Genomic DNA, 19399 nt, shown 5'->3' on the forward strand with positions numbered 1-19399 from the left:
AGCATCACTTTAGCGGCGCGATTTCTGTTCTCATCCTGAAGCAAAGTTCTTAACCCGAGGTACTATGTCTGGGTTAGCGGAGTCTTTAACCTGAAGCGTCTGTAACCTGAGGTACCACTGTAAATGGAATCATACTGGGAACTGGGACACTTAGGATGGCCATGTGATCAATTTATTTTATTTGTATTTATTAAGAAAGGTTTATAGGCCATTTAATCATGAGACGCAGCAAAATTATCTGTAAAATGCAGCTAAAAGCTTCCAAACTGTTAAAAAAAGTGTACTTAAAATAATTATCAATGAAACACTGATAAAATTAGCAAAACATTAAAAAACTAAACTATATGCAGGATAGACTTGGTGAAATAAAAACAGATGTTTAAAAGAAGATAGTGAAGGTGCCTGACTAACGGCCACAGGAAGAGAGCTCTGAAGTGTAGGCATAGCAACACTAAAATATCAGCCCTTCAATAGTTACAAAATCAGAATATGACTGGTGATGACAGTGTTCAATATTACTTCTCAGTCATGGCACCAAGTAGGTGATAATGGACCAGAAGCTAATAAGACATTTTGAGCGACAGTTAGAGGGTACAGGAGCCATACCCAATCTGGTGTCCTTCAGATATTATGGACTGACTACAGCTCCCATTAACTCCATTCCAGTATGGGCAATGGTAATGGATGATCGGAATTATAGTCAAAAACACGGTCGTGGATTATGGGAATTGTAGTCCAAGTAATATAATGAGCAGCACGTTGGGGGAGGCTGCGGTGTAGTGATAGTGTATGTAGATCAGTAAGCACAGTCCCAATTCCTCCTCCCTTGCCGCACGCACTCACAAGTACACCTGCAGGCATACAGGCTTATCTTCGCAAGGCTCTGGACTTTGTGAAGCACCTCACAATTAGGAGTACAACTTTCCCAGCACTGAAGGGATTGGCAAAAGAGAAGTGGAGAAATACTAACAGTTTTGTCAGCTAACATAACAAAGAACAGGAAACCTGCATTTCTAGTCTCAGAGTTAATAGTGGTGTAGCATGCATTTTGCATAATAAAGTCTGTAGTCATTGCTTTTTACACTTTCTGGAGGACCGAAGGCTGAGGCATGTAATGATTCAGCCGGGGTTGGCAGTGGATGCCACTCTTTGTTCTGCAGGTTCGTCTCCTTCTAAACATAACATACTTCAGAGACTTTGTTTTGCCTTTGCTAATCTGTCAAAGACTTACAGTGTTCAGCCGATATGAAAATGTCTCATAATGGAGAGGAAGAGCTCTTGGGATATCAAAGTGCTGCAGGGAAGAGATGTCACAGAAATGCAGAAGGTAAATAAATTCTCCCTCTCTCCCCATCGTGAGTTCTAGTAAATATCTACAACCTGCTCTGTCAATACTAATGTTCAGAACATTTATCAAAAGATGTGATGTAATTGGGAATACATACTGAGAATATATATTGAAAGGGGATGGGGACAAGGTTGAACTTGTTCCATATTGCAGGGAGGTTATGCAGGGAGGAAACTATTCTAATGAACAAAATAGGTGATTTGTACTTGAGCAGAACAATCTAAGCTACCTCTCACTTCGGAAAATGGATCAGTTTTCTTTCTGAAGCAATAACAAAGTTTTCCCACACTCATGATGATGTTCTGATGATAGATGTTCAGTGCCCTTGATCTCTAAGCCTTAAGGTACTATCTGCACCATACAGTTAAAGCAGTATCATATCACTGTAAACAGTTACGGCTTCCCCCAAGGACAGCTTGTTAAAGGTGCTGAGAGTTCTTAGGAGACCCCTATTCCCCTTACAAAACTACAGTTCCTACAGTTCCCTGGGAAGAGACATTGACTGTTAAACCACCCTGGAAGCTAAAGATCTGTAAGGGGAATGGTGACCTCTTAACAATTCTCCGCACCCTTTACAAACTACAATTCCCTGGTATGATACTGCTTTAAATGCATAGTGCAGATGGGGTATTCGTCACTTTAATGATGGAATGTATTTCCGAGACAATGAGAGTGACTGTAGGGGGTGGAGTGGCCTTCTTCAATCTCTCAATTTTCCATATAAAACCTGTCTAGTCTTCCTACACCTCTTGAATGTCTGGCTCTTGTTAGAACCAGCATTTCTTTGATAGAAGGTGCTTGACACTGACAGTTTGCCAAAATTGAAATGTGATGTGAATTTAGGAGTTCTCCATCAGGTGAAATACTTGGGGAATTTTGTGAGAAGCCTAAAGAATTTGAATAAGGCCAGTAAAAATTTCTCTGGGCAGTTCTGTTGCACACACCTAATTTGATCCCATGTTTCCACCAAAGTGGAATTCAAAGAGTATTAAAGGTATTTTGATTATTATTGTTTTTAGTTGAGAACTGCGCTGGGACATTTGTGAAGTGCAAAAGTTGGTGGATAATTAAGTTCTGATCCACACATTAGTCCAAGAGGTGCAGATCAGGTCCATTTGCATTGGCATTTCAAAGATTGACTTCTTCAAGCATCCCTAATGCAGCAAATACATATTTTTAGCTGGCAAGCAACTCCAAAAAGGCACCTTAGGCAAGTTTCCATTTGCTTTTCATGAACTCATTTTGTGGCCCTCATACATGGTTATTAGTATATTTATTATTACTAGTTTAGTAGTATATTTATATATTAGTATATAAATATATTGAGCAAATTGATCTGGTCCATTTGTAGCATACCGCCGTGTCAAAGCTTGCACTTTAATGTCATTTTGAGCTTTGGTTGATGCTGTATGGCGTTTCCTGCAATAGCAAAATCAGCCTTTCATGTCCTGTTAACATTGAAACTTTGGTGCTTAGAGCCAAAGGGTTTGGGGAAGATATTACAGCCATAACAAATTCGTGTATTTATATTCATTATGATTTAGTGTACTGCATGTACATAAAATCTTCCATGTTTATAGGGAACTCTCACATGTTGCCTACCTGCCTACCTGCTTTGCAGAGCTACAGAAGCCATTGGCTAATCTACTGTGATGTCCTGGAACCTTCATAAACATTCTAATTTCTGGAAGTTGATTCTTCAGTCATAAAGTGTTCACTCAGGGGAATTAACAGTAGAGCTGTGCACCACTTCTGATCAAATTCCAGATCACAAACTGAATAGGGATGATTTGGGTCAATCCAGGGGTTGCTGTGTATGGTTCAATGCAGCCCAGGATTTCCCCAGTCCACTTGGATGGACGCAGGGCTGTCAAACATAGGTGCTAGTCACACAACTACAAGTTTAATCTGGGTTTGCAACTCTAAATAAATATCTGCTAAGCAACAAGGGGGAGTGAAAAGGAGATGCAGGCAGAAACTCTTACCTGTCCCTTCTTAAGTAAGTGTTATAGCAGGGATGGGGAACCTGTGGTCTTGTTGGGCTATAGCTCCCTTCATTTCTGACCATCAGCTATGATGATGGAATCTAATAACAGCTGGAAGGCTACAGATTCCCTCTCTCTGTGATTTAGCATGGGAGATGTTCCATATGAGGTTTACCAGTACAATGGAAGCAACATTGTGGAAAACGTGAATTCTGGTTTAATGATGTACTTCTCAGCAACAAATGCCAGATGTGGAGCCCTAATGAGTGGCATCTCCAGGGGTTTGTGACAGAGTTTGCCAGCTCTTTGAAACATATATTGGAGGCCATGGTGTGATAGAGACACATTTTAGGTCCTATTATTGTACCTTTTCGAGAATTGTTTGAGTCAGAAAATGGAGAAGAATCCATTGCTATGAGGACAGCAGTGCTTTAGGTTTAGAAAGAGGTTTGCAGCACTTGTTTGCAGCCTCTCCATTTTGTCTGTCCATCCACATTTGCTTTTTCTAAAGCTATACCACTTTTCATAGCAGAACATTCCTGAAATTGCAAATCAGTTAGTTGTGACTTAACTCTCCAGCAAAACCTAGCTAATACATGGGCTGAAAACATGCTACCATTAATGTAATGAATACATTAAATGCATTTAAAAGGGTCTACTGCAAGTTGTTGTTGTTGTGTTAAAGACCATTTGTCTAGTCTGTGTGCTTAAGAGCATACAGCTTTGACAATGGCAATTGCATCAAGCTAGTAAAGAGCCATCATTTGTGTTGAGATGCTTCTGCTAAGCAAAACTGCTTTCACCTTCAAGGGCATAGTGGAATATTGCCATAGAGACCATCTATTTTTAGAAGTAACTACTGAAGAACCCCCTTGTGCTTTGTACTTCCTATTTTGTATTTATCATGGATAAATATCACCTTAATTTTTGTGGACGTATACAGTTTGAGGCATAGGAGCTGTGCAAAGTGGGGTCATATCCTGTTCACTGCCTTACATTAATGAACTGGGAGGATCCAACAGGTGACAGTTGTACCCAAACCTGAGGTTTCCTGGCTCAGAGTCCACAACATCTTATGTTGAGACACAGAAATACTGCAACATCAGTTATATTATTTGGTCTTAGAGATGATATGACTATATTGCTCAAATCTGGGCAGCCATCAAGTGCTGAATGCAGAGACACACTCTACAGCAGTGGTGTCCAAACTTTTTTCAAAGAGGGCCAGATGTGATGAAGTGAAGGGCTGTGAGGGCCGACCAAAGAGCTTTTTTTATTATTGAAATTGTAGAGCTTTTTTTAGGGTTGAAGTTTTTCAGCTTTTTTAGGGTTGAAGTTGTTGAGGGTTATTTTAGGATTTTACCCCAGGAAATGAACTGCCACAGGGGCCAGATTAAACTGACCGGTGAGCTGGATTAGACCCCCAAAATGGACTTTGGACATGGTTGTAGGCTGTCCTGATAAATGTCTGGGGCAATGGATCTTTGTCAAACCAGCAACTTCCAATTTCCAAGTGGAACAGTTGGATTTGAACAGCTCTGGTTCATCTTCTCCAAGCTTGGCTTGATGATGCTCAAAGAGATCTTGATTTTTGTCAAAGCTCTATGACAGGGGTCAGCAAATTTTTTTTTCCAGCAGGGGGCCGGTCCACTGTCCCTCAGACTTTGTGAGGGGCTGGACTATATTTTGGAAAGAAAAAAAATGAACAAATTCCTATGCCCCACAAATAACCCTGAGATGCATTTTAAAGAAAAGGACACATTCTACTCATGTAAAAACACACTGATTCCTGGACTGTCTGCAGGCCAGATTTAGAAGGCGATTGGGCTGGATCCGACCCCCAGGCCTTAGTTTGTCTACCCATGCTCTATGATTTGCCAGGAAGATCAGTCAGGCCTCAAAGTACTAAATGGGTGCCTATCCCTCTCACCTGGCACACTGTAAGCTGTTGTTCTGGGGAGCTAAGGAGTGGCAAGAGACAGCCGGCAGAGAGAGCCCTCAGTGAAGCTGTTTCCTAGTGTTCATAACCAAAACCTTCACCTGGACCCACTGGCAATTCCTGAAAGACAACTCCTCCAATTTATCCTTTGTTCATGTGTAATTGAAGTCACGTGGCTCACTCCTTGTATGAATGAACTGGATCAGGCATCAGAGCTCATTCTCTGAATAGCCCACATCGTCATTTATGGAAAGCTCGCCCAAGAGAAGATCACCAGGCACTTTCATTGCTGAGTTTTGGGCACTAGGATTAAGGCTTTTTTTATTTTTCAGGGCATTTTCATGAATAATTTGTTGACGTATTGGACTCTGAAACATGTTGTTTAATCATTAGTTATATGCAGTTTTGGTTGTTGTTTCTATATATTATTTAAGAGGTGTATTTATTTGAAATTTATGGCTGCTCACATGTTTGTTTTAGCATTTTCTGTTGTTTTTAACAACCTGCTTCTGTAGTTCTAGATTTATTTTATTGTTGCATTTTATTTTTATTTTGCTTGTGTTATTGTTCATTGCTTTTATAATGTTTAAGTTTAAAAGCAGGATGCACATATATGGTGCAGTAGATGTCAGAAATTTGGACAGCGCTGAACAATTTGTCAGAAATTTGGACGGCACTGAAAATACCAGACGACTTTTGTGAATGTTCAAAAACTCATAGAGATGCATTCCCGAATGATGACACCTACCTTAGTATTGTTGCTGGCATTCCACGGCATGCGCCTGGAATGCGAGGAATACATATCTATTTTAAGACATTCCTCAGAGTTATTGGGGATTGGCAGCACTTACATGTGAATGTCTACCCGGACACTGAGATCCAGCGCTGAGGGCCTTCTGGCGGTTCCCTCATTGCGAGAAGTGAGGTTACAGGGAACCAGACAGAGGGCCTTCTCGGTAGTGGCGCTCACCCTGTGGAACGCCCTCCCATCAGATGTCAAAGAGATAAATAATTACCTGACATTCAGAAGACATCTTAAGGGAAGTTTTTAATATGTAATGCTGTACTGTTTTTAACACTGATTGGGAGCCTCCCACAGTGGCTGGGGAAACTCGGCCAGATGGGCGGAGTATAAATAATAAATTATTATTATTATTATTATTATTATTATTATTATTATTATTATTATTATCATCATCATCAACTTGTGTACATTTTCTGCAACACACACACACACTGCTGAAACTAGCATCTTTTTTGATCAAACTCCTAAGTTAGATGCCAGTCCCAAAACATTTCCTTCCTTCCTTCCTTCCTTCCTTCCTTCCTTCCTTCCTTCCTTCCTTCCTTATCATGCAACACTTGGATTCCTTTCAAGCTTGTTTATTTGGACTTCAGCTGTTGTTATTTATTGGGTGTATTAGTCTCTCTCTCTCTCTCTCTCTCTCTCTCTCTCTCTCGTTTTACGAAAAGTAAACTTAAAGCAACTTAAAGACCAATGCAAAGCTAAAACAAAATAAAAGCTAAAAACATTGATATGCATAAGCAGCGTAACATATCCCACCCACTGAAAGAGGCTTATCCCACTTACTCCCAAGTCATCCAACTGACTTCAATAGGAGGACACTTGGGTGAATCAAGTTCTCACCTTGTGTTCAGCGTTGATTAGAACATTCTACCTGAATCTGATTTCTTAACTTAGAAGGCTGCGCATGCACGAGGAGAATGCTTTTGTTCCTAATTTATGGTCCATTCAGCTTGCATAATTGTTATGTGTTGTTTCATGGTGGCTGGCAAAGCTCTCCGCAATCTCCACAATAAAATGTAATGATCTACTCTTTCCACTGCCTGTTTCTCCACCAAGCCAAGAGTACCAAGGGAGCCAATAATAAATGATCCAAACGAACTGAAATGTTAGGGAAGAGCTCAGAAAAGTTATTTTCACATTTTGTTCACCAAATAGAGCTATGACTTGTGTTAAATGCCAGCTGTGAGGTATGATTGGTCTGAATACCAAGAGAGCATAAGAGATTCATGCGCTAATGAATCAAATCCTCCCATTATAATATAATGTGTTCCCCCCCTTTTTCTTTTTAACATGCTTCTCTTCAGCATTTTCCTCTTTTAATCATCTATAGCTCTTCCCTGCTCACATCTCACTCTCAGTCGAGACAAATATCTTCAAAGAATAGGCAATTTTCATAGCCATTAGCAACACCCAGAGTACAACTGCTGTAGCTGTTATTTTTCTATTATTGTAAAAGGGATTTAGATTAGTTACACCTTGAAATGTGTGCCCTCACTTACGTTCCAGGAAACAAGATTTGCAACTTATTTTTCTACTGATATCAAACCTTATTCTTGGTCAGTTGATGTATGTATTATATCCTCTGCTTTCGGATGCTGAGATCCTCCTTGACTTTGACTGAAATTAAGCTATATTTATACAGATGATTTTGTTTTTGGTTTTTTAAAGAGATAAGTTTATGGTTAATACTAGTGTTCTTGCAGTGTAGAATCATATAGTGATTCTTTCCCCTTAAATAGGCCTGAATGAAAAGAAAGCCATACACATAGGATTAAGGCTGTAATCCCATACACACTTACCCCCTGAACTCAGTGACACTCACATCTTTGGGATGGAGATGGAATTCAATTCAGTTTGTATTTAAAGATGAGCACAGCTAATTCATACTTTCTGAAACAATAATCGAACCACAGCACCAGCATCCTTAAAAATTAACATTTCTCCAAATTTGCAGTGCGGTTTTCCACAAAAATCCACATATTAGGGCAAGGTGTACATATAAATGCACATGTTAGTGAAAATAACATGCAAATTCATCATATTAGGGGAAATTGCTTGCAAAAATTTGTATATTTGTCAAAACTGCATACAAATATGTGATTATTAGGATACATTCACACTAGAATGCTGTTGAGTTTTCAAGAGGATTTTTTTTAGTCGCAAATTGCTGTAAAAAATGTGAAGACCTGAGTTTAAGACTGCAGAAACAAAAAACTGGGAGAATCAAAATGGTCAGGTTCTTCCATCCCTAGATCAGAGTAGACGTTCATATGACTGCTGTGTAAATCATTTGCCGGCTCAGTTCAGAAAGCATCAAGCCTCACTTAGCAGGAGAGATCAGCTCAATTTAATCAACTTTTTAACAGAATAGATGTCGTTAATAACTTTTGCCTTTACAAATCATGCCACTTGCCTTGTGAACAGCTTCAGAATTTTGGATACTGAGCTTAACTGAGCTGTCCAGAAGACTTTAAGCCTTAGCATCTGGCAGTGATGCTAATTTGTAAGTCGCCATCCACATGAGTCTAAATGTGATTTACATAATAACAACTAAAAATAAGCTTCTGAAACAGTCAAAAAAAGGACAACTAGAGATAGGTTTGAAAACAATAAGCACCTAAGGCAGATAGACCTTTTAACCCAGCTGGGAAAGCTTGTGGAATCAGAAATATTTCTGGAAAGTACAAACAGAGAACACATGTCATATCTCAACAGGGATCCTGTTTCACAGAACAGGGGCAGCTACACTGAAAGACTTCTACACTGGTAGAATCATAGAATGATTTGTTGGTAGGGATAGTACTTTCAGCAGTAACTTGTGCTCACCATTGAGGCAGGAATCTTTGTTGGTGTCACTGAGCAGTTCTGATCAGAGGGACACCTACACCCATACAAACGTCCCTTGTTGGGCAAATGATTCCTGCATTGCAAGGGGTTGGACTAGATGATCCTTGTGGTCCCTTCCAACTCTTATGATTCTATGAACCACCCTCCCCCCACCCCCCCGCTCAGATCTGCTGGTCAGGGGTTTGGATTTCTCTGCCTGACATCGTTTGGATTAAATAATCAAGTTTATTCAAACTATTTCCAAACTGAACTTAGTTTGCCCATCAAAATGGCAATGTTGTGCTGGCATATATACAGGTGGGTGAGACAATGTCAGTGCAATGATAGGAGAGTTTGTGATAAATAGTGATAAATGTGTTGTTGTTTTTAAAAAGTCTTCCTTCCTCCTTCCCCAAGCTGGGCAAGTGCTAATCAGGCATTGGGAAGGAGGTAGGAGAGCTCTAGGACCCTGTCAGAACCCTGGAGCCACTCTCCCAATGCCCGTCTTTGGCGCTGCAAGGTCTGATGGGAAGGTGTCAAATGACCTCATACAGGGTGGTATATGACCAAGTTCCACTCCTGTCAGTGAGGTGGCAGATTAGCAGGGCCAGAGGGCTCCAAGGATTGGCTATTTGGGTGTAAAAAAGGTAAGGTAAAGAACCCTTGGACTGTTAATCCAGTCAAAGGTGACTATGGGGTTGTGGCGCTCATCGTGCTTTCAGGCCAAGGTAGCTGGTGTTTGTCCTCAGACAGCTTTCTGGGTCATGTGGCCAGTATGACTAAACCGCTTCTGGCACAACAGAACACCATGACAGAAACCAGAGAGAGCAGAAACACTGTTTACCTTCCCACCACAGCAGTACCTATTAATCTACTTGCACTGGCATGCTTTTGAACTGCTAGGTTGGCAGGAGCTGGGACAGAGCAATGGGAGCTCACCCTGTCACGGGGATTCGAACTACCGACCTTCTGATCAGCAAGCCCAAGAGGCTCAGTGGTTTAGACCACAGCTCTACCTATGTGTGCATGTGGGGATTGGCACGTGCCCCACAATACTGATCCCCTGACACTCACTCTTAGTGTGTCAGTTGTTCATTCTAAACAAGGAATAAGTTTAGTCACAATATTTAATCATGAAATAACAGAAACAATGGATAAATGAGCCCATAAATAAGAGAATGGCAGCAAGGAGAGTCCATGTGGTGTAGTGGTTAGAGTGCTGGATTAGGATGTAGCAGGCCTGGGTTCAAATCCTCACTCACCCATGTAGCTCACTGAGTGACCTTGGGACAGTCAGGATCTCTTAGCCTAACCTATATCACAAAGTTGTTTTGATGATTAAAGGATAGGATACAAGCATAATAATAAATAACATTAAAATATGGGAGTTGGGAGGGGGAAGGTTTTGTAAACTATCTTGATCAGCTTTAAAAACCACAATCCATATATTCCGAAGGAAGTATATTCATCTGATGAATATACCTGCTGTAACAACAACCAGAAGGCAAATGATATCAAAGTCTACAGATAAATGTGCTGATTGACTGCTTCAAAACTAAGGGATTGGGGGAATGACAAATTCTATCATCTACCCAAAATATATCTATAAAAGCCTCTTTTGCTGTTTACTTAAAACACACAAATGCTCACTCACACACATCCTTCTGCTTAAGGGGAGAATAGGAAAGCAATACTCAGTCAGTGCTGACAGCAGAGACTCTAACAAATGGCAGTGGTCTTTCTTGTCAACACAGATCTCGCTTGCAACAGGGAGATAAAGTTCTGCTCAGAAACCTGAAGCACCAGCTGCAAAAGAGATATAAGCTGCCTGGCTGTGTCTCGACCGAGGGCGGAGGGAGGAAATTGAATCCGCTGTACTTTGTGACAAACAAGCGCACCACCATTAACTAATGACATGGCAGATAAAATAAATGGAGGTGCTAACTGTAATGTGTTTGGGATCTGAAAATAAGCTGTTAGGATTAGGGAGGGGAGGTGTCAGGACTTGTCTCTGCAATAGGTCTTGAGTGAGTTTCCTGAAGGATGTTGTGGACGCAGGTCACATCCATCCCATTCGTTTAAAGCACTCCTATGCCCCTTTAACAGTCATGGAGAATCCAGGGGACTGTAGTATGTTAAGGAGGCTGGGAACTGTAGTTCTGTGATACTGGCACCTTTAGCAAACTACAATTCTCAGGACTCTCTGGGGGAAGTAATGACTATTAAAATGGTATAAGAGTGCTTTAAATGGATGGTGTGGTTGTGGAAAATGTCAATCATTTTTCCTACCTGGGCAGTTATCTTTCCACAAGGGCCGACACTGATGCCGAAATCCAGCATTGCCTGAGCTCTGCGAGTGCGGTTTTCTCCCGATTGAAGTGCAATGTTTGAGGACCAGGACATTCGCAGGGAAACCAAAATGCTTCTTTACAAAGCTATTGTACTACCAACCTTACTGTATGCTTGTGAAACATGGACCCACTTATAAACGCCATCTCCAAGTCCTCAAAAGATTCCATCAACGATGTCTCCAAAAAATTTTACACATCACTTGGGAAGACAGGCAAACTAATGTCTGTGTACTGGAAGAAGCAAAGATCACCAGTGTTGAAGTGATGATTCTTCAACATCAACTTCGATGGACTGGTCATGTTGTGCGGATGCCCAATTATCGGCTTCAAAAGCAACTACTCTATTCTGAACTTAAAAATAGAAAGCGTAATGCTGGTGGTCAACAAAAAAGGTTTAAAGACTGTCTCAAGTCAAATCTAAAAAAATTAGTATAAACACCGACAACTGGGAAACACTGGCCTGAGAGCTTCAACTGGAGAACAGCCTTCCCTAAAGGTGCCATGGGCTTTGAAGACACTCAAACTCAGGACGAAAGGGAGAAACTTGCTAAGAGGAAGGCAGGTTTGGCAAACCCTCACCATGATCAACTCCTGCCTGGAAACCTATGTCCCCACTTTGGAAGGACATGTGGATCCAGAACTGGCCTCCACAGTCACTTATGGACTACTGTTAAAACTGGGTTTATGGAAGACAATCTTACTCAGCTACGAGTGATCACTGAAGAAGAAGAGGAGGAGGAGGAGGAGGAGGAGGAGGAGGAGGAGGAGGAAGAAAAGAGTGCTTTAAATGGATGGTGTGGTTGTGAGCATAGAAAGCCAACTCGTACCAGTTCAGAATGAATGTCCATTTAGCTCAATATTGTCTACTCTGTCCAGCAGCAGCTCTCTAGGGTCACAGGCATAAAGGATGAGTTCCCATGACTTGATGGTTTGAGCTGGAGAGTCTAAGGATCAAATCTGGGATCTACTGCATGGGACGTTCTGCAGTGAGATGTTGCTCATCAATCTTGGGAAGAGGACCAAGAAGAAAGGTACCCAGAGCATGATCAAGCTAGTCCTGTTGCCACTAGCCACCATCCTCTCCTCAAGAGAGAGGAGAACAAGGAGAAGGTCCTCTGAACAGAGACAAGGCAATGTGAGTTGCTTTGGCTCAGGCCTCTGGAAGATTTATACCACCGCTGAGGTTTTAGGATTTAACCCGCTGCACCAAAGCAGAGCATCTGACCCCTAAAGCATCCCTGCATAAGAAAAGACCACCCTCAGACAGCACGGCTCCTGACTGAACCGCTGTTGAATCTTGAATATAACAAGCCCTTAAGACGCCAAATGACATAAAAGAAGCAGTTGCTTTTGGCTATGCAGATCAACACATTAAGTTTTAATTGGTTTAATTTAGTGAACTGCTAAAATTACTGTAAACATGCCTTGTGCTTTCTTGTCTTCTATCAAGATGTCAATTCCTTCATTACAAGCGAATGTAATATTCAGTTGACAGATACAGTGATTTGCATAGTATTAAATAAGAGCTGGTTCGAACCATAAGGTTCCCTGTTCTTTTTCTAAAATATCCGCTTTCTCTCTTCTTTCTTTTTGTCCCAGAATACCAGTCAGACTTTCTCCTGCGCTTTCCTCCTCCCTCCACCATCCCTGCCATAGATCAGTAGAAGATTCATCATACTCTTGAGTTCTATGAAGAAAGGAGGATGCTCTTTGTGAGCTAATATATTTTACTGGTTGAGCACTGAAGATGGTACAGGCAGGCCATTAAAGTTACCCGGGGGCTTCTTAAGGGGAGATAATAGCCAGCTACTCTTATCTCAGGCTGACAGAAACATGGCACACCAAGGAATGGCACAATTCATACAAGTCTGTTTGTGCAAAGGCAGGGGGATTGCACGAACACACGAAAGATGATGGGGGGGGGGGAGAGAAAGCTAAACTAAAGAAGACTGATTCTCAAGTTTATCCTTTCTGTACAACTGCAAAGATTATTCCTTCCAGGATTCTCTGTAAGTCCTGGAGTGGACTTCACTATCCTTAGCCCAGAGCATTCTGGAATCCTGGTCTAGATCAATGAATGGACCTGCAATAGACACTGAACTTGGGGCATTTGTCGTAGGAAAAGTTGCTCCAGTTCTGCAAAATATGAATAATCTGTAATGCCTGCTTTCTCTGGAAGAAAGCAATGGCTGATTTGGCAAGGCTGTTGTGAGAAGATTGTGCATGTGTTGCTAATCATTATATAAATGCTCTGACATGTGGCCAAACATAGGAGCCAACTCCTAGGGGCTGAGGTCCCTTCGGCTTCCACAATAAAATATTTGCTGCCTCCCAAAGCGCAGAGGAAAGATAAGTGTGGATAAGTCCAAAATTGAGACACCATGTCAAAATGTTTCTATCTAGATCCGCATTTATCATTGCATTCTCCTCTTTAGGGAAAATTCTTTAGCTTTCCCTCCTGCTTTAATATCATGCTACTGATATTTTAAACTGATTGCATTTTTTTCATTTTATGATACACCTGACAGTTAGTTGCCCTGAGGGTCCCATTAAGATGGAAAGTGCAGGATAAAAATGTGTTGTGTTTTGTTTTATAAATAAGATAGGTAGATAAACAGGTACTTACTTTCATGCTCACTTCAGCCCCTGATTAGTTCCTGGATACTATCTGCCACCAGCATCTCAATACCACCAAGGGAACGTTATATCATTATAAATGGTTGGGAAGCTCAGTCCATATTGAAATGAGTGGGGATTCTGCAAGAGCGGCTATTTGCAAACTGGAGCCTAGTTATTTTAGAGAATTGATATAAACTATGGGCATCGATTTCCTTATTTATTTTCTTTCTTTTCCTCCAGCACCGATAATCTTCTATTATTTCACCACTTTGGCAGTTTTAGTAGTTTGGAAAAAAAGTTCATTTTTAAATTTGGGTATGTTTGCCCATTGTATTTATTCTTTTGCTACTTTATGTTTATCCCTGCAGATTTTTATGTTAGACTATATATGTGCAAACATAAAAACGAGAAGACAAAAACATAAAACTGCCCCAAGAATTAACTGTAATGGGTTCAGGAGAATTCCTGAAGGAAGAGGACGAGTGGATTTCCCCCACGTTTCTTTTCTAAATAATAATTTGAAACTTTAAAACACAATTAACTGTGCAATAAGGGATATTTAGAGTACTGGATGGTTCAAGGAGAGGAATAGGCATGCTAATACACAGTGTGTATAGTGATTACACAACATTAAAAAGAAACACACAGCATAAACCTGGTTCAATATTTAGGTCACATCTGCACTTAGAACAGTATCATTCCACTTTAAATAGCCATGGGTTCCCTCAAAGCATACAGGGAACTGTAATTTCTTTCAAAGGTTCTGAGAGTTGTTCAAAGACTGCTAATTCCTCCCACAGAGCGAAAATTCCCAGAGTTCCCTATTCTTAAACCAGTTGCAAACCAATTACAATCAGAACTAGAGTGGTATGTATCATAGGCCACGGTACATCTTCAGCATGTGATGAAAGTTCAATGATTATGGTGCCACACACACCTCTGCGGGGAAGGAATTCAACAGCCAACAGCACCCCAAGCTTCTAAAGATGGAGGAACAACCAAGAGCTGCCCAGTGATGATCTTAACACCTGGAAGGGTCTACATGGAAGGAGTCGGTCTTTTAGACATTTGGGGCCTACGTCGTTTAAGGGCTTAAAATACTACCTTGAGCAACTTCAGTTGGGCCCAGAAACAAACTAGTAACAATCAAATGTGTTACTTTATTACACGCAGAGAGGGTTTTTTACATTAGAGAAATTGGAAAATATTCTACCCTCGCTACCATCTGAAGTGGTACCAGAACCAACAGCAGTGTAGTGTGTAAGTTAAACCAAGGAGGCCTGAGTTAAAATCCTCACTGAGCCACAAAGCTTGTTAGAAGAAGATGACAACATTTGGATTTGATCTCCTGCTTTATCACTGCCCGAAAGAGTCTCAAAGCGGCTAACATTCTCTTTTCCCTTCCTCCCCCACAACAAACACTCTGTGAGGTGAGTGGGGCTGAGAGACTTCAAAGAAGTGTGACTAGCCCAAGGTCACCCAGCAGCTGCATGTGGAGGAGCGGGGACACGAACCCGGTTCACCAGATTACGAGTCTACCACTCTTAACCACTACACTGCACTGGCTCTCACCACTTAGGTGACCTTGAACCAATCACATTTCCATTGTGAGGATTAAATGGGGGAAACAGAACCAAGCAAACAGCCCTGAGTTCCTTAGAGGCTAAGTAACTGTGTGATTCATAATACATAAATCCTATTTCCCATCCTGAGTAAATATTAGACACCTTGGGGGGGGGGGGCAGGGAGAGAATCCCACTAACAAATGCTTTTAGGGCACAGATAGCACAGGGATATGTAGAAAACATACAGCACCTAGTGGACAGTTTTTACCACTTTGTTCCCAAGCGATTTCACCAAACAAATTCTCCTTCACTTCAAATTGTGCCTGTGAGTGGCTGGGGTAAATTCTCTGCACATCAATATTCTCTCTCTCTTTCTCTCTCATATGTCAGTGTATATACCTGCTCTAAGTGTGGCAAACAAGGTCAACTAGATTGCCTTTTGGAAATGAACCTCAAGATCCTCCATCTCCAATTCAAGTTAGAAATTAGTAGTTTTTTCAAGACAGAGAAATGTGGTATTTTCTGCTCCAGGAGAAATCTTCCTCACTTTCCATACTCAACAAGGTCAAACCATCTACTGCAACACAGTAACCTTTCAAATAACATATGCACTCGCTTGCTTGACTGGACCGCCTACCTTTCTCTAGTACAGAAAAAAGACTAGAGAAAAGGTCAGTGTGTCATAAACGTATCGTGGAAAGTGCAAGAGTTGTGACAACTAAATAAGAAACACCACCTTTATAAGAATACAGGTTCATATTGCACAATACTCAGAGTCAGGACACTTGATAGCATGGAACAGGTTTGTGGGCTTCAGTTTTATGTAGAGTGGCTGGGCAACCCAGCCTGATGGGCAGGGTATAATAAAAATAATAAAAATAATGCCCTACAACAACAACAAGGTGGGACTCAATCCACACATTATTATGCAAATAAAATGGATTCATGGGTACAGAGGTGCAAAAGTGCCATGGGCCAGTAAATGATGGTTTGTATAATAATAATAATAATAATAATAATAGTAATAACTTATTGTTTATACCCCGCCCATCTGGCTGAGTTTCCCCAGCCACTCTGGGCGGCTTCCAATCAAGTGTTAAAAACAATACACTTTCAAGTTTGAACCAGGAATCAGATCTTCAGGGTTAAGGAACATCGGAATGTCCCCTATACTCAGTGAGACCATTGGTCCCTCTAGTTCATTGTGGCAGCAGCTCTCCAGAGTTCCAGATGGATATTTCCTGTCCTGACTTCGAGATGTGAGGGATTGACCCTGGGACATTCTGAAATGCACTGAGCCCCAGCCCTTCCACTATTCCCTGTGACAGTTGCTGCTACCAGGTATCTTCCATGCTCCTTCTACTATTAGGAGAACATTTTAACGTCAAGGCCAGAAAATGCAGCTTTAATCTTTCTGTTTACTACAGTAAAGGTAAAGGTAAAGGTACCCCTGCCCGTATGGGCCAGTCTTGACAGACTCTAGGGTTGTGCGCTCATCTCACTCTAGAGGCCAGGAGCCAGCGCTGTCCGCAGACACTTCCGGGTCACGTGGCCAGCGTGACAAGCTGCATCTGGCGAGCCAGCGCAGCATACGGAACGCCGTTTACCTTCCCGCTGGTAAGCGGTCCCTATTTATCTACTTGCACCCGAGGGTGCTTTCGAACTGCTAGGTTGGCAGGCGCTGGGATGGAACGACGGGAGCACACCCCGCCGCGGGGATTCAAACCGCCAACCATGCAATCGGCAAGTCCTAGGCGCTGAGGTTTTACCCACAGTGCCACCTGTGTCCCATGTTTACTACAGTAGTGACTGTTAATCTACTTCTGCTGATGACTGCTCAGGTATCTCCTACCCTGCTGTTGAGGGGACCTATGGCCCAGTCAAAATGCCATTCCTGGCGCACCATTTTGTTCTTTAGGTCAGTTGTTGTGCAGATAGATGTCCAAATAGGTACTTGCCTCACCCTGCCATTGACATTCAGGCTGAAGCATAAAGAGTGTGACAGGAAGCGAGGATGGTTGGGCGTTCAACTAAAAAATGTAGTACATAAGAGAACGGCTGTGCTTCCTTAACTGCATTAGCCTGATGAGTTGGAAAAGGGTCCAGATGCACTTTGACAGATGTACATATAAATTACTCATAGCCATATCAGCACAGAATGCTTTCCAAGACAGAATTTGAACTTTGGTTGTTTGACGGATAGGGGGAAAGGTACCATTATGGGACAATTAAACCTTAATCAGTTTCTACTACTAGAAGTACACATACACTTAAAGTCTGTTCATATTCTATGAGTCTCCTATAGAAGTTTATGGGAAGAATAAGTATTTCATGTTGTAAAATATAATGCAAATGTAGGTTTCAATGTGTACCTAGGAGGAATATGCTGTATCTGGAACATGTAGTAAAAAACCCCTGTAAATGGTGAATGAGAAGTCTAGCAGTGAGCTAGTGGTATGTCAAGCCAACCTCTATGGGCATCTGCCATCCTCTTGTTTATCAGTTGACAACTTGTTAAGATAATTAGCTCACACTAATCACCCACCTGTGGAACACAGAAGCTGAACCTGGCCTATCCCATTTGAACAATTTTGTTTCGTGTATCATTAGAAAGAGCACACAAGCTGTCGGGTAGCATACTTCAGTGCAGAAGAGGTACAAGCAAACACCTCTTTTAATAATGAAACCAAGTAAACACAATTTGCGACCCCATAGAATCAGCCAATGCATTCCTGACTTATTTTATCGCATTATCTATGTACCTGACTGAAATCTTCATCTTTACAATGATCTGGCCCATCTTACAACCTTTGCAGAAGGATTAGTTTGTCAAAGTTAATGAACATGGGGAAATATGAAATAGAGGTGCTTGTCTCCTTTGAAGAAACAAATAGGTCATTAAGCCATTAAATATGAGAACACCACCTGGAGAGGATTAATGGTGGAGTTTTACAGCTTACCCTCTGATCACATTCCACGGCGTTTCTGACGGTGTAAAAGAAAACACAACAGTCACCCAGCTCTCAGCCTAATAAACTAAACCACAGGACCCCTTTTCGAAAACATTGGTGTGTTGCCACCTTTCTGAAGGATGGAGCATCTAACAGATGCAGATCATAGAGAAATTGACAAGTGATGCTTTTTGCCCCAGCATGGAGATGTCGCTGTGGGGAAAGCTTTGCAGCTGTTGGTTTCTGCCTGTTAAAGACATCAATCAAAGAGAGGAAAGCACTGGCACGTGAGCCAGATGTGGCCCATGGGGCCTCCCCATCTGGATTATATGCATCCCCTCCTCCCTGAATGGTAATTAGACTGGAAATCTTTCCTTTGGAGCTATGGGTCTAAGAGCAGTTGAGCTATGCAAAGAAAGGAGACAGAAAAACCAAGCGAAGTTTATAATAAAGTGGTACCTCGGGTTACATACGCTTCAGGTTACATACACTTTAGGTTACAGACTCCGCTAACCCAGAAATAGTACTTCGGGTTAAGAACTTTGCTTCAGGATGAGAACAGAAATTGTGCTCTGGCGGCCCCATTAGCTAAAGTGGTGCTTCAGGTTAAGAACAGTTTCAGGTTAAGAACGCACCTCCGGAATGAATTAAGTACTTAACCCGAGGTACCACTGTACTTGGGAATAGAGTTGCCATAATATACAGTATGTCGTAAAGCTAATTTTGGTTTGAATTTGGGGTTCTTCTTTAGGACAAACTTATGAGGAATTTCCAGGAATCCAAAAAGATTGACAATAAGCACTCAGGCTGTCGGAAGGAAGCAGGCAGTGTGAGTAAAGGACAGGATCAGAGTGGATGTGGCTACATTCAAGATCTCCACAATAATCAGCCAGATCCTTGCAAATCTATAGAAAAAGCAGATTCATGTATCATTCTACATCACTTCACCCTTAGCATTTCACATTCCATCTCTCAGCTGTGATAAGGACTCTGTGGCCTTCCTAATG

The 19399-nt window shown here is 41.6% G+C and overlaps 1 protein-coding gene across 4 annotated transcripts in view; it reads right to left on the reverse strand.

Annotated features, from left to right (window-relative positions):
- Positions 1–19399, reverse strand: part of CCSER1 (coiled-coil serine rich protein 1) — a 691921-nt gene that overhangs the window by 18367 nt on the left and 654155 nt on the right. The window contains exon 11 of one of the 4 annotated variants that reach the window (XM_083756449.1): positions 7954–7970. The exons of the other annotated variants lie outside the window; for them this stretch is intronic. Coding sequence (XP_083612575.1) covers positions 7969–7970 — 2 coding nt within the window. The 3' untranslated portion in view covers positions 7954–7968. Of the gene's footprint in view, positions 1–7953; positions 7971–19399 lie in introns of those variants that run through there. 4 annotated transcript variants of the gene reach the window in all.

This window comes from Podarcis gaigeae, assembly GCF_964106915.1.
Source record: "Podarcis gaigeae genome assembly, chromosome: 9".
Lineage (NCBI taxonomy): Eukaryota > Metazoa > Chordata > Lepidosauria > Squamata > Lacertidae > Podarcis > Podarcis gaigeae.